The sequence below is a fragment of the Chelonoidis abingdonii genome, chromosome 3, assembly GCF_003597395.2.
Source record: "Chelonoidis abingdonii isolate Lonesome George chromosome 3, CheloAbing_2.0, whole genome shotgun sequence".
NCBI classification, from domain to species: Eukaryota; Metazoa; Chordata; order Testudines; family Testudinidae; genus Chelonoidis; species Chelonoidis abingdonii.
The window spans coordinates 139,163,124-139,177,289 of record NC_133771.1 but is presented as its reverse complement, the minus strand read 5'-3'; the positions used below and the strand labels follow the sequence as shown (position 1 = coordinate 139,177,289).

Genomic DNA, 14,166 nt, shown 5'->3' with positions numbered 1-14,166 from the left:
ACAGATTTAATTGTTAATTTATTTACATGAAGGCTGACTAATACACTTATCTGTATGTGCTGCCTTAATGCTGGATCCTGCAAATGGACTTCAGTAGGTCCGGGATGTGAACAGGTTGGATCCATTTGCAAGATTTAGTCCTTAAATTCTGTATAGCCAGCACCTAGATACTGTAGTGATTTGTGCCCTTAAATATCATGGACAGACTGCTGATTCTAGTTTTCATTTAATAAAAATACTACTATTTAAAATATTCAGAATGTTTAGGATTTACTTTTCTAAACCTCTGGTGCTTGTTTGAATTTCATTTATTTTTCTTCCTAATGGAATATTTTGTATTGTTTGGATAATCTGTCATAACACATGTAAAAACACAGTGCCTGGCATGGAAAGAATTGAAAGAAGCCATTGAAAGAATTGTATAGGTGCTATATTCATTCTTTAGAACAGTTAGAGTGATGATTTAAATTCTGGCACAGCAATATAATTTTTAATAATATAAACGTTCAAAAGATACTCTCTTTATTCCCACTTCATATGAATTGGTTATATAGAAAAGTTGCTTTGAAAATAGGTGTTTTGTTAATACAGTTATAATTTTTAAAAAAAAACCAACCACAACACTTCCTTGCTACCTCTTAAAAATAAAGGGCCACCTTCTGCTGTGTGTTGAGGTTAACATATTTGGCAAGATAGGGCAGAGGAAACTAAAGCAGCAGTTCTGCAGCATATTTCCTTTTGGCCCCAGATATTTCAGTATCTCCCTACAGAATAGAGCTTTTTCCACATTGATGAACGTGTAGCTTATAGCAAGTAAATATATCTATTGTTGCTTTGATTGTTTTAAAGTGTTTCAAACAAGATTTTAGGAACAAATGTCAGTAAAGTTTTAGAGTTTTGTAGTTTAGCAAGATTTTGAAATTTATTGATGAAACTTTAGATGACTAATCAATGGGAGTGGTAATTTTATTTTGCTCAGAATTTTTTGACTAGGACCCTTGACAAGATATTTCAGGCTGGATTTGGTAACAATCAAGCATCCATAAAATACTTAATAGAATGGATTATCATCTTGATTCTGCACAGATACCCCCAGTGTCTTGAAAAATTTTGGAATTGTTTCTGCTATGTAAGTAAGAATTTTGACATTCATTCTGTGTCTAATTTGAACAAATGTAAGATGTCTTCTCGCATGCATGGGATCTAATGCAATATTTCTTGTACATCCATAATTTTCCTTAAAGTCAGTAGGTGTTTTGAGTGCTTAAAGAACACAAGATCAAACCCACAGAATCTGATTCTGTGTGGCCCTCTAATATGATACTTTGGTGTGAAAGGGGGCTGTAACCCACATGGATCCCTCCAGCTCAGAAATCCCCGTGTTCGCTGTGGTTCCCCAGGAAAACTAGTATTGGTGTAAGAGCCTAGTAACACCCCTCCTGGCAGCCAACAACATAGGGGCTTTCAGGGGTGTGATGGGACATGGGATGGCTCCACAAAAAGTCATTGAAGGCACTGTAAATTAAAACAGCTGTAGGAACTCCTCTGTCTTACTGTGGGAGCCGTGCCAGCCTTTGGACCAGCCCCAAATCTTGGAAGTACAAAGGTGTTAAAAAGTCAGATTTGTTTCCCCATCTAAGTTGTCATCTGTCAAGTGCCGCACAGAATCTGGTTTCTAGTGTGCTTGTGTCATATAACTAATATTCCCATTTATAAATTACAGCTTTTAATATGAGTGTTTTGCTCCGAATCATGTTACCCAGTTATGAATTATGGAGACAGATTTTGAATATGGTTCACTTTTGTCTTTCAAGATATTTTGCATTTTCATATGTTGCTAAAAAATGTTCTTAAAATTCACCATCTTGAGAGGAGGGAAAACCTTCCAAAGTCATTAAACCAGTTAACTAACAAAATGTACAAATAAAGTAAATATTTATTTGAATCTTGATGGTAGATATATGGCAGAAGTGTTCAATAAATATTTCTGTTCTATATTTGGAAAGAAGTAGGATGATGTACTTGTATCCTATGAGGATTAAGACATACTTTCTAGTCCATTTGTCGCTGAAGGGGATGTTAGATAACATCTAGTAGCTATAAACATTTTAAAATTAGTAGGCCCAGGTAACTTTGCATCCAAAAATCGTGTAAGGGCTGACTGAGGAGATCTCTGAACTACTGATGTTAACTCATAATAAATTGTGGAGTACCAGAGAAATTCCAGAAAACTGGAAGAGTGCTAATGTGCCATTATCAAAAAGGAAAAGTGGGATAATCCAGCTAACTATAAGTTGGTTAGCTTGACATCAATACCTGCAGAATAATGGAAAAGTTCATACAGGATTACATTGACAAAGAATTAAAGAATAGGTCTGTAATTAATGTGAGTCACAATGTTTCTATAGGAAATAGATCTTGTCAAACAAACCTGATTTCACTCTTTGAAATTACAAACTTGGTTGACAATGATAGCTGCATAACTGTGTGGATATAATAGAGTTTTCTAAGGCATTTGACTTAGTACTGCATGACATTCTGAATTAAAAACTTAGTATTATACAATAAGCACACGTTAAATGGATTAAGAACTGGCTCACTGGCAGAGCTCAAAAAGTAGTGGTCATCGGGAAATCATCATTGAAAGGAGGTGTTTCTAGTGGAGTTTTTGCATGTCTGACACTATTCAACATTTTGATCGGTGCTCTAGAAATACATATAAAATCATTGCTGATAAAATGTGCCGATTACACCAAGACTGGCACAGTTGTAAATAATGAGGATAGGGCAGTCATACAGAGTGATCTGGATTGCTTGGTAAACTGAACCTGTTCAAACAAAATATATTTTAATATTCCAGATGCAAAGTTGTACATCTAGAAACAAAGAATGCAGGCCATACCTACAGAAATGAGGGACTGGAAAACAGAGACTCTGAAAAGGATTTAGGGGTCATAGTGGACGAACAACTCAGCAAGAGCTCCCAATGTGATGATGTGACAAAAAGGGCTAATGTATAATCAGGGAGTAGGAATATGCAGGTGATTTTATTTCTGTACACAGTACTGATAAAACCCAGTACTGTATACTGTTCTGGTGCCCAAAAAAGGGTGTTGAAAAATTGGAGAAGGTGAAGAGAAGAACCACAAAAATGATTTGAAGACTGGAGAAAATGCCTCACAGTAAGAGACTTAAAGACCTCAATCTATTTAATTTATCAGAAAGGCAACTGAGAGGCAACTTGATTACTATGTATAAGTACCATCACAGGAGAAAACATGAGGTACCATGAGGCTCTTTAATGTAGCAGAGTAAGGCATAACAAGAACCAGTGGCTGGAAGCCAAAGCCAGACACATTCAAATTAGAAATTAGGTACATATTTTTGAACAGTGAGGATGATTAACCTTTGGAACAAATTACCAAAGGAAGTAATAGATTCTCCTTCTCTTGAAGTCTTCAGATCCAGAGTGGGTGCCTTTCTATAAGATAAGCTTTAGCAAAATACAAGTTATACTATAGTCAAACATGAGTTATTGGGCTCAAGACAGGGGTAACTGGATGAAATGTAAGGAACTGTGTCATACAGCATGTCAGGCTCGGGGATCTAGTGGTCACTTCTGGCCTTAAACTCTGAATTATTAGCACTGCAAATTGCTTACATCTGTGAAGCATGATGTTCTTCTCCCAGACTCCCAATTTGACAAAGTAGACTTTGGAAGCATTATTTTTTTGAATATTTTTCAATTAATTTATTTTTTGAAATTGACCTTACTAGTGGAATATGAAAGGTACTGGAATGGCCACTTAAGAAACCAAATCCTCCTTATTTTTCCACGGAACAGGTACAGCAAAAGTTACAGTAGCACAAGCTTTCCCATGCTGTCTCATCAATGTGCTTCAGCCCTATTACCCAGCCACCACCACTGCAAGTAACAAAACAGTTCAGTCTCCCTGCTAGTTCAGTTCCAATCAGTCTTTTTCACAATTTTGCTTTTTTTGCACAGGGACAAATTGTCATGATGATTTTTTTTTCTAGACTTAACTGAGAATGTAGTTTTTTTTCATATATACCATAGTATAGTTAGTATTGGTTAAAATATTTTACAAAAATGAACACAGTATGAATAACTTAAACCATGCTCTTGTACAAAATTACTTAATTTTTTGAATAAATGTTGCTAATGGAAACATGTTTTTCCAGTATAATGGTCCTTGTGGCTACAAAGACTGCAGCTATAATTGGAGTCTATAGAATACTTTGTGAAATACAAAAAGGTACAACTATAACATTTTTCCATTTATTGCATTGTGTTCACTTCAGGGTGAAGAAAAGCTTAAAACTAGCATCTGTACATTTTTATCTGTGTTGTCTCACTTTGACATTATTCTTGAAAATACTTCTGAGAAGGTAAGTTCAAATTACAGAAAACGAGAACAAATATTTAAAGGGATGGTCACAATTGCATTATATAGAGATTTTTAAAAATTGGTTGTAATAGTTTCTTGGAATCTTGGAAATGTTTATTTCCCTAGTAATTTAGTCACTCTCTCTTACATTGTCAAATGTTAACTTTTCCTGTGCTCATTGTAACTTTGTCAGTTTCAGGGCCAGCACTTCCATTAGGCGACCCTAGGCGGTCACCCAGGGCACCGGGATTTGGGGGGCGGCATTTTGTGCACTCCCCATAGGGTGCATGGGAGCTTCCGGTTCCTCTCCCGTCGCGCCGCCAAAGAAGGACCTTCTGCCAACGTGCCGCGGAAAACAGCGGCAGGCAATTGAGCAGCTTAATGACTTCCGCTGTCGCCTGCAGCATTTCGGTGGAGGGTGCTTCTTCGGCAGCGCGATGGGAGTGGAATCGGAAGCTCCCACGCGCCCCGTGGGGAGCGCACAAAATGACCCCTGAATTCTGCCTAGGGCACCAGAAACCCTGGGGCCGCTCCTGGTCAGTTTGCCACTAGTTTAGATGACTTCTGGAGTCTTTTTTGTACAGGATAAAAGTCCAAATGCACATAGAGACCAATCCTGCAAACCGTTACTCATATAAGTAATCCTGCTGTCTTCAGTGCCTTTTGTATAAGTTGTCAGGATCAAGTTAATCAGTGTTAGACTATCAAAGTTAACTAAAGCTCTTTTATTGTCCAAAATGTTAAATTAAAGGCAGAAATGTCCAAAGGAAATCAGAGAAAAGCAAAATCAATCCTGAAGATGTAGTTGTGGAAGTTTTTTTTAATGTGTTTAGTGTGTTTTTAATATCTGATTGTGCCTGTTCAGTTTTAGTTTTTAACGTTTTAGATAGCATTGTGTGATGTTCAATTAAATTTCTGAGCCTAGCATAGCTATTTGCCCTACACCATTCTTTTGTGTTTCTTATGGAGCAGAAACCTACACACACTGCTGCCTTCTGTCCTCTTCTCTGTTTTGGACCACATGTAAAATGTAACTGTGCTTATTAAAGGAACATTGTCAACTTCAAAATCACACCTGTGTCTGAAAAATATTTACCTAATATTATTACAGTTGGCATTTCAGATCACTGAGGTGAAACTGATTGAAGGAAAAACATTGTTATTTTTTTCCAGTTTGGTCACTTTGTGTATAGTCAGTTTTACTGTCAACTCCCTCTCTCCCCCCCAAAAAATAATATGTTGGTTTCCTCTACAGTTTGTGTGAGAGCTTTCACACAGCAAGAGAGGAGAGAGAGACATTTTTTTAAAAAAATAGAAAAAGGTGATTTTTAAAACCGCAATGGGAGGAGAATTTAGGGAAGGAATATAGTATTTGAGACTATTTTTAACCCATTTTTTGAAACTTCTTAGATTTCAAGCTGACATTGTCCATTTAACTAATTTCTTGATGCAGACTTCCAGGAGAAGATGGCAGGCTTCTCCCATGCTGCCTTCATACTTGTGAGGAGTTCCCCATAATCACCCACAAAGTGACCTCATTGTCTTCCTTCAAAACTCTCCTTTCCTGTGATGTCTACAAGAAATGTGACAATGATTAGGCCAGTGGTGTGCTGAAATCACAGCCTATCATGCTGACCAATATTGTCTCATTGTTTCCTGGTACTTCCTGTCTAGCTGAATGTATCAATCTTTTGTCTTATACTTAGGTTGCACATTCTTGTGGGTTGGGACTATCTTTTTAGTTCTGTGTTAGTAAGCATCTAGCACAATGGGCTCCTGGCCCATGACTAGGGCTTCTGGGTACCATGGTAATACAAATAGTAAATAATATTTTGGTGTGTTTTCAAAGAAGAGCCAACATGAAGTTTAAACATGTATAGATAAGAGTTGTATTTGTTTTTTAATAAGCTAAACAGGAGCAAGGCACTCTCATTCTGGAATATAAGTGTCCACATGTGGAGTTAATTAATTTCTGAATAACTACATGTACAGACAAGCTTTTGGCTCTGAGAGATGTGAACTGTTCCATTCATGTGAATGGGTTGTCAAGTCTGAAACTTAAAGATTGCAATTTAAATGAAACTGTGTTAGGTATTTCAGTGATGACCATTTTAGCAGAACACTAGCTAATGTTCTTATCTCGCAATCCCAAACTATTTCCTATGCTCTCCAGGGGCAAAATGCTGTGATGAGTCAAAAATGTAAATTAAAGAATATTTTTCCCCCTCTAGAAACTAATTTTGAAGAAAGCCCTTCTTGTTGTTCTACAGTGGTGTTTCAACCACAATTTCAGTGTTCGACTTTATGCATTAGTAGCCCTCAAGAAAATCTGGGGCATGTGCAAAGCATTGTATGTGGAAGAATTTGAAGCTTTGACACCAGTTATTGAATCGAGTCTTCATCAAGTGGAAAACATGCATGGTGCAGGGTTAGTAAAATTCTTCTGATTTAGAATGCAGCTCTTCCAAGCTATCTTTGCTGGAATCATTTGTAGTGTCTAAGGACCTTCTTAAACCACTTGTCTAATCTTGTCAAGTAGCACTTGATAATCTTTGTGATTTTGATGTGTTTCATCTATTTAAGTAGAACACTTGGAAATGGAATTTAAAGAAATGTCATCAGCAGATAAAATGAAATTATAGAATTTCTTCCTTCCTTCTGTGTTTCAGAATTAAAAGGTTTCATTTAATTTTAATCCTCAGTAGAAAGTTCTGAATTCATCCAATAACTATAATGCCTGTCTGAGAATGTGAGCAGACTGTTATTCAGACAATCAGCACTGTAATGGAGATGAGCTTAATGGCTTGGGGACTAGGGCTTATAACTTTTTGCAGTCTGTCCTGAATTTTCTCATCTTGCCTCCCAGATTGAAAAACAAACAAAGCTTATTAGCTAATAAATTACAATAAATGTTTGTGTTCTGTGCATTGTGAATTGGGGCTAGTTTGTCAATATAACATGTTTACAAAGTACTGGTGTTTAAATATTTAATCTAAGAGATTGATCCAGAAGATTTGCATTTCTTGGCTATATATAAAGGAATGCCAGTACTTGTGTGTCTCCAGCATTTGGAGTTACAGTAGAACCCCTATTTTATGACCTAATTGTGGATTGATGAGTTTGTAAAATTCAAAAGTTCCTAACATTGAACATCTCAAAATTACAGTACGTATGGTGTATAAATTGCAGGATGGGGTACTGCAATAGCCGCCTTCCTGTCGATCAAACCACTGCAAAGTGATTCTCAGTGCACTGAAGGCATAGGAATGTGAAGGGATGACTTATTTTTCATCAACACTTCTCTCATTATGTGACCTTTTGTTTTTTGCTGTGGCGTAAAAATGGTTCATATAAATGGCCGTTCATAAGATTGGTGTTCATAAAATCAAGGTTCACCTGTACTTAGCTTAAATTCACTTAGGAGATCCATGTTCAAAGAGTCATGTTTAGTGAGCACTACAGATTCCTTCCTGAGTGTAGGATCACATCACAAAACCTACAGTGAACATGTTGACTTGTTACTAATACTGCTAATAATCTGTTCATTTATCTCCCTATTCCACATCTAACCAAATCTGTGCACACTTGAGAAATTAGGATCTTCCTGCAAATATTTGTGGTATCACTGAAACCCAAAGAAATAAAATGTTGAATGCAACTCCCTGCACTGTTTTAGGTGTTTGTAATTTCACTAACCATGACAAGAGAAAGATAAGGTTGAAATAATAGAGAAATTGATTATCTGCTATTTTTGTAGTGTATTTATTTGTAATTAGATCGACATCAACACTCCTCCTATTACTGGTTTGGGGTCTTAAGCAGTTTAGTTTGTTTAATTTTTCATTCATCTGTATTGTCACCATTCATAAGTCCTCTTATTCTGAGTTCCTGAGAGAACTTTTGTTCCCTTTCTCTAAGAGAGGGTATGATACCTTTCCCTATCAATATAGTTATCTTAGTTACCATAATTCATAGAGATATGTTCCTTCCCAGTTCCTGGAAACACAAAGTGAATTTATTTCCAGTTCATTGTATTCATAAATTAGTTTAATAAATATGTTTGGTTAATATATATTTAAAGTAGCCTTTTTTCCATTAACACAATATAGAATATATGCATTTAGACTGGACTTCTTTACTGACAGACTGTAATAAGTGAATATGTAGAATTTTGGCATATATCTTACTGTATTTTTGAATGCATAGGAATGCTAGAAAGAATTGGCAACGAATCCAAGATCATTTCTTTTTTGCAACATTTCATCCCCTGAAGGATTACAGTCTAGAGGCAAGTACAAAATACTGTATATAATAGTCAATGATTTTTCACTGCTTTGCTGCTGTATTTGTAATTTGGACATTGTTCTATTGCATGATGAGTAATGATCACTTGTAACTGATTTTTGGTTTTCATGAAAAATAACTTCATAACATTTTAGTGCATCTTAGACTAAAACAAATATATTTGGACTCATGATTTTTTTACATTTTTTTTATAGCAATAATGGCTAGAAAACTATATCAATTACATAGAAAACCCAAGAATGTAGGCGTGTATTATAATTGTTGTTGGTTAATCTGGAGGAAGTAGACAAGTGAACTCCTTTCTAGTTATATTTGTATTTGTTGCTAGATCAATTGTTTGCAGTAGCTCAGTTGCAGCTAATAAGACACACATGGGCCGCCACAATGTTTTTTTATATGACCTACCTTCAGAATTTTATTCCTGTCACTCTTAAACTTGTTCTATGATGTGGTGTTAAACTGCTTTTTGAAGTGGCTTAGCTGAAGTACTCACTTTCTGTCAGTTAAAGACAAAGATGCATTTAAGTCAGACTCATCATTTCCTCCTTCAGCTCAGCTTCATCACTGTGGCTCAGAATAACTCGAAGCTGAGTGATTAACAAAAGGGGAAGAGAAAATAAGAAAAAATAAAGGTGAAGATGAAAAACAGGAGTAGGGTGGCTAAAGCAGAAAAGAGGCAAGAATGAGGAAAAATGCATAGCTATCTTGACAAAAACAGAACATCCTCTCAGAATTTGAAATTTGCTTGCTGTTGATTGAGGGAAAACTACCTGTTTTCAGATGTATTACATAAGAATATGAATCTGGAGTGTCTTCTATACTTGAGCATCTCAGTTAATAAAATAATAGTTCACATAGTCAATCCATCCATGCTATTGGTGATCAGTTAGTTTTCTGTATATCTTAATATTTTTTTGTTATGGTCCAATAAATTTCTATAAATCACTCTAGCTAGGATTGCAATCTGTTGCTCTAAAACAGTAACAGGAAATCATTGAATGAATTACATTTCTTGCTTCTTTAGAGTCCAGATTGTATCTGCTCATTTCTCTCAGGAAGATTCAGCTAAGATCACTGCCTTAGTTTTCCTGTAGACTAAATTTTCACAAATTTCTCAAAAGAAAGGTTTGATGAGTTTGCGCCCTTTGGGGTGTCACCTGCTGTGCTGGGGTGCCACTGGGTCAGCCTATTCTGCCAGCCTGGATCCCCTTTACCTGGCTTTGCTGGGCTAGGCTCACAAGCCTTTTCCAGTTAAGCACACAGGAAGTGCCACACCCAGCTGCACAGAGAGGCAGAAGTCCACTCTGGAAAGATTCAGCCTTAGGTGCTCGCCCCAACAAGCTGGTACCCACTCCCTTTAAGGGGTACAAACCCAAAGGTTTTATGAAATTTGCCCCCTCCCTCAATGTGGAGGGAGTTATGCACAATTTCTCCACGCCCTCCCGGTTAGAAATTACATAAACTGGGTTACACTATAAACAAGAACTAAATTTATTACCTACAAAAGGTGAATTTTAAGTGAATATATGAGATAACAGAACAAAGCAGATTACTGACCAAATAAAGCAAAATATGCAAGCTAAGCTCAATATACTTAAACAGCTCACAAAATGTAAATTCTCACCCTAAATGTTATTTTAGGCAGGCCACAAAGTTTCTGTAATTCAGAGTTCCAGTTATATTCCCTTTCAGACTGAACCCGTCACAGTCTGGACTCATTTCCACCCCCTGCCAATCTTCCCTTCAGATGGCTTTTGCAGTCTTTATTCTTGGGCAGGCAGGCCATGGAGTGGAGGTATCCGCTTACCTTCCTCCCCACCCTTAAATAGGATTTACATAAGACAGGAATCCTTTGTTTCCCAAACTTGACCCCCCTTTCCTTCAGTGGAAAGTTACAAGAAGTCCCAGGTAATGTTTAGTATCAGGTGACAAGACCACTTGATTCTATATTATCTCAGCATCCATGAGTCAGTGGCAGTATGGAGCGTCTGCAGGAAGGCCAAGCCTTTTCAAGGCCAGTCCACTGTCCTTGCTGATGTGTCATCAGCCCTGTCTGACATTTCCGTTGTTGTACCTGAAGTGTTAGCAGTGGGTGTCACCCAAAGTAGCATAGTTGAAATACAGATACATAGTCAATATTCATAACTACAGATACAGAAATGATACAGGCATACAAATTGGATAATCACATTCAATAAATTATAAACTTTCCAATGATATCTTACAAGCTCCATCTTGTATAAAGTACATTTCAGTTATGTCATATTCATATCATAAGCATATTTTCATAAAGAATGAGTGAAACATCACAATAGGATTTTTTTTTCCCCGACACATAAATTTTTTAGTTCCAAACTATTGTGCAGTTTAGTGACTGTACTAACATATGAGGGCAGCATAAGGCGTTCCCCTGATTAAATAAAACTAATCACTGAAATTGAAAGAAGGTCTGGATTTCCAATTTCTGGTTTTCTATTTTTTCCTGATTTTTCCCTCCCCTTTCAACCCCTATGTTTTGTATTTAGGTTAGTTAGGGCTTATTTTTAGGAGTTAACATCTTTTATTGTTTTTTTTTTTATTTTGTTGAAATATGGGGATTAAAAAATTATTGTCCTTCAAAACTCTATGCTCTGAGGTGTAAGCTTCCAGTGTGTGTCTGATTTCCTTTTGCTGCTAGCCCCTTCAACTAACAATTTTTAACATTAGAAAAATTGTACATTTGGGGCATTTTCCAGCATAATATTTGTAAAGACCTTTTCTTAGATTGTTGCTTTGGTAGGGTTTTAGGGGTTTTATCTTTAAAACTGGAAAATGTCCATAATGTTAAGTATATGTTACTGTATTGTACCAGGTGATGAGTATTCAGAGATGTATCGATCAGTAAGTTATAGCTTATGATAGATAAAATATTTATAATATAAAATAATGCTGAAGTTAGTTTAGTATCTCTTTGAAGTTTATTTTTTTCTGAGATTGTCCTAAAAGTTCTGTGTTACTTTTCAGACGATATTTTACACCCTTCCACGCCTTTCAGAACTAGTTGAAGATGAATGGATCCCACTCTGTAAATTTACCAGATATACTGACATTTCTTTGCCTGCAGCATTTCATTGGTTGCATTCTCGAACTGAACTTCTTAATCTAAAACCAAGTGACTGGTCTCAGCAAGATATGGGTAAAATATAAATTCATTTATGTTCTGATCTAAGATTAATTATTTGGAGTTGGTAGTAGCCATATATTTTGTCAGTACTTGCTTTGCTAAACATAATTGTTAAAAAACCTGTGCTATTAGCATAATGTATAGAGATTGATGATAGCACGTGACCCTTACAGTTTCAGAAAGGTATAACGTTGGGAACCCCAATTTACTAGGACACCAAACAGTTTTATGATCATGTCAGTATTTTCCACATCTAAATAATTAAACCTAACACTTTTTTTCTTAGGTTCAGATTTAGTTGAAATGGATAACCAAACAGAATGGACAGATGTTCAGAAAAAGATCATCCCTTGGAAAAACAGTAGTCCTGATTTAGACCTGGAACTGGTATTTCAGGACCGGGCAGCTAAACTTGGTAAATCCAACAGTAGGTTGATTGTAGTGGCCTCACTTATTGATAAACCCACCAATTTAGGAGGTAAGGTTCAATGCATATTTTTAATTCTTTATTTGAGCACGGTGGATTGACTTTTTGTGATTTAAATAGCTGATTTTATTCATGATTTAAATCAGTAAGCAGGAAATATTGATTTAAATAATCAATTTAAAGCTTATTTGCATTTGTACTTTTTATTTATCTTCCTAAAGAAATGTTGGTTCTTATTGGTTGGTACAATTTAGTACTTTTTTGTTTTGGCTAACCAGGAAAATACATTAGATAGATATTATTTAAGCAGTTATATAGCTCAACATATTTTTATTCAGATTCTTAATCTTTACTTTTTGTTGTTGTTAGAATGGTGAAAAAATGACAGTTCTTATTTTTTAGATAAAAGTTTTTACTTGTGACTTGTGTTAAACTGAATTTGGATTGGAAGTTAGAATTAAATTAAAAAATTATGAAAACAGTGTTTTCAAATTGTTTTTATTAGTTAAAAAAACTATCCTAAATGTGCTGGATACATAAGAAATAAAAGTATGTTTAGCAAAACATGTTTTGCCTTTAAAACCAACTGATTTATTAAACAAAGTAAAAATTATCTGAACTTAGTTAATTGATTGGTTCTGGCCTTCATGTTGTTCAGGAGTTTAGAACTCGTAATCACTGCCTTTCACATGTAGTTTTTATTCATAGATTGGAAAAGGAAAATAAGCTTTCCTGCTTTTTCAATTCCCAGGCCATTTCTCAGCTTTGAATGAAGTAGTCATTGAACTGAACTAGTTGAATAAATTGAAATGAAGAAAATAGTCACTCTGCATCTGCAAAAGGAACTACTGCTGTCGAAAACTGACTTAGCACTTCGACAAACTCTAGTTCCAGATGCTTAGCCTTAGTCTACCAGTTCAGGAGTTTGACTTTTTTTTTTAAATTTCGACAGCAAACGTGGAGTGCTTGAATATTATTTTTGTATTTAATTTAGATGATTTTAGTAGATTATACTAAGTTTAGGCCTTTACGTAAGTCGTCATAATTTCAAATGTAATTTGTTTAAATAAATATATCTTTGGAAAAAATTAAATTTTTTAAAATATCTGATTTAAATTAAAAAAAAAAAACAAACATTGCTGCTTCTTTGAATAGTGTCCCTATGGGTGCTCCGTTGTACATGTGTCTGTGTCCCTGCACTGCTGATCAGAGAACATTGGTAGCACTGTCCATTCAGCCCACTCATGCATTGCTCCTCGCCTGCCACAAGGCTAGCCAGCGTATGGGGGCGAACCCTCCTCAGTTCCTTCTCAACCGCCCCGACTAATGACAGAGCTATAGCTGTCCATCCGCAGATCATTAACTCTTTTAGAATTGCTAATTTTTAGCTTCCATTGAAGCCCTTTTTCTTTCTTTACTTCAGTTAGATTTTATTTTGGCCGTTCCCTTAAAAAAAAAAAAAAAAATAGGACTTTGTCTTCTGCCAACCCCTTGTTGTAGAGAGGAGGCATGGGGGCGGGGGGAGATGACCCCCCTGGACAAGGGTATGCCCTACACCCCAGGCTTCAAAAAGTGCCTCAGTTGCAAGGAGTTTATCCCAGTGACTGATGGACATTCACAGTGTGTTCGTTGCCTGGGAGAGAACCGCATTCCACAGAAGGTTTGTATCAGCATTCCACAGGTGGTTTGTATCAGCAACTGAAGCCCAGATCCAGGAAAGACAAAGAAGTGAGGCTCAAACTTCACCTCATGGAGTCCTGGTGGGAGCCCTCAGTGCAACCTTCTACTTTGAAGGGAGGTGAGCTCAGGGAGATTCATGTGAGCCACTCACGTAAGAAAAGGTTCATGAGTCCCGATAGTGA

The 14,166-nt window shown here is 36.3% G+C and overlaps 1 protein-coding gene across 1 annotated transcript in view; it reads left to right on the top strand.

Annotated features, from left to right (window-relative positions):
• The window catches only part of TARBP1 (tRNA guanosine 2 -O-methyltransferase TARBP1), a 118,210-nt gene that overhangs the window by 93,900 nt on the left and 10,144 nt on the right, over window positions 1–14,166 (top strand). The window contains 6 exon segments of the mRNA XM_075064163.1: window positions 980–1,129; window positions 4,324–4,410; window positions 6,641–6,837; window positions 8,616–8,697; window positions 11,718–11,889; window positions 12,164–12,355. Of these exon segments, the coding sequence (XP_074920264.1) occupies window positions 980–1,129; window positions 4,324–4,410; window positions 6,641–6,837; window positions 8,616–8,697; window positions 11,718–11,889; window positions 12,164–12,355 (880 nt within the window).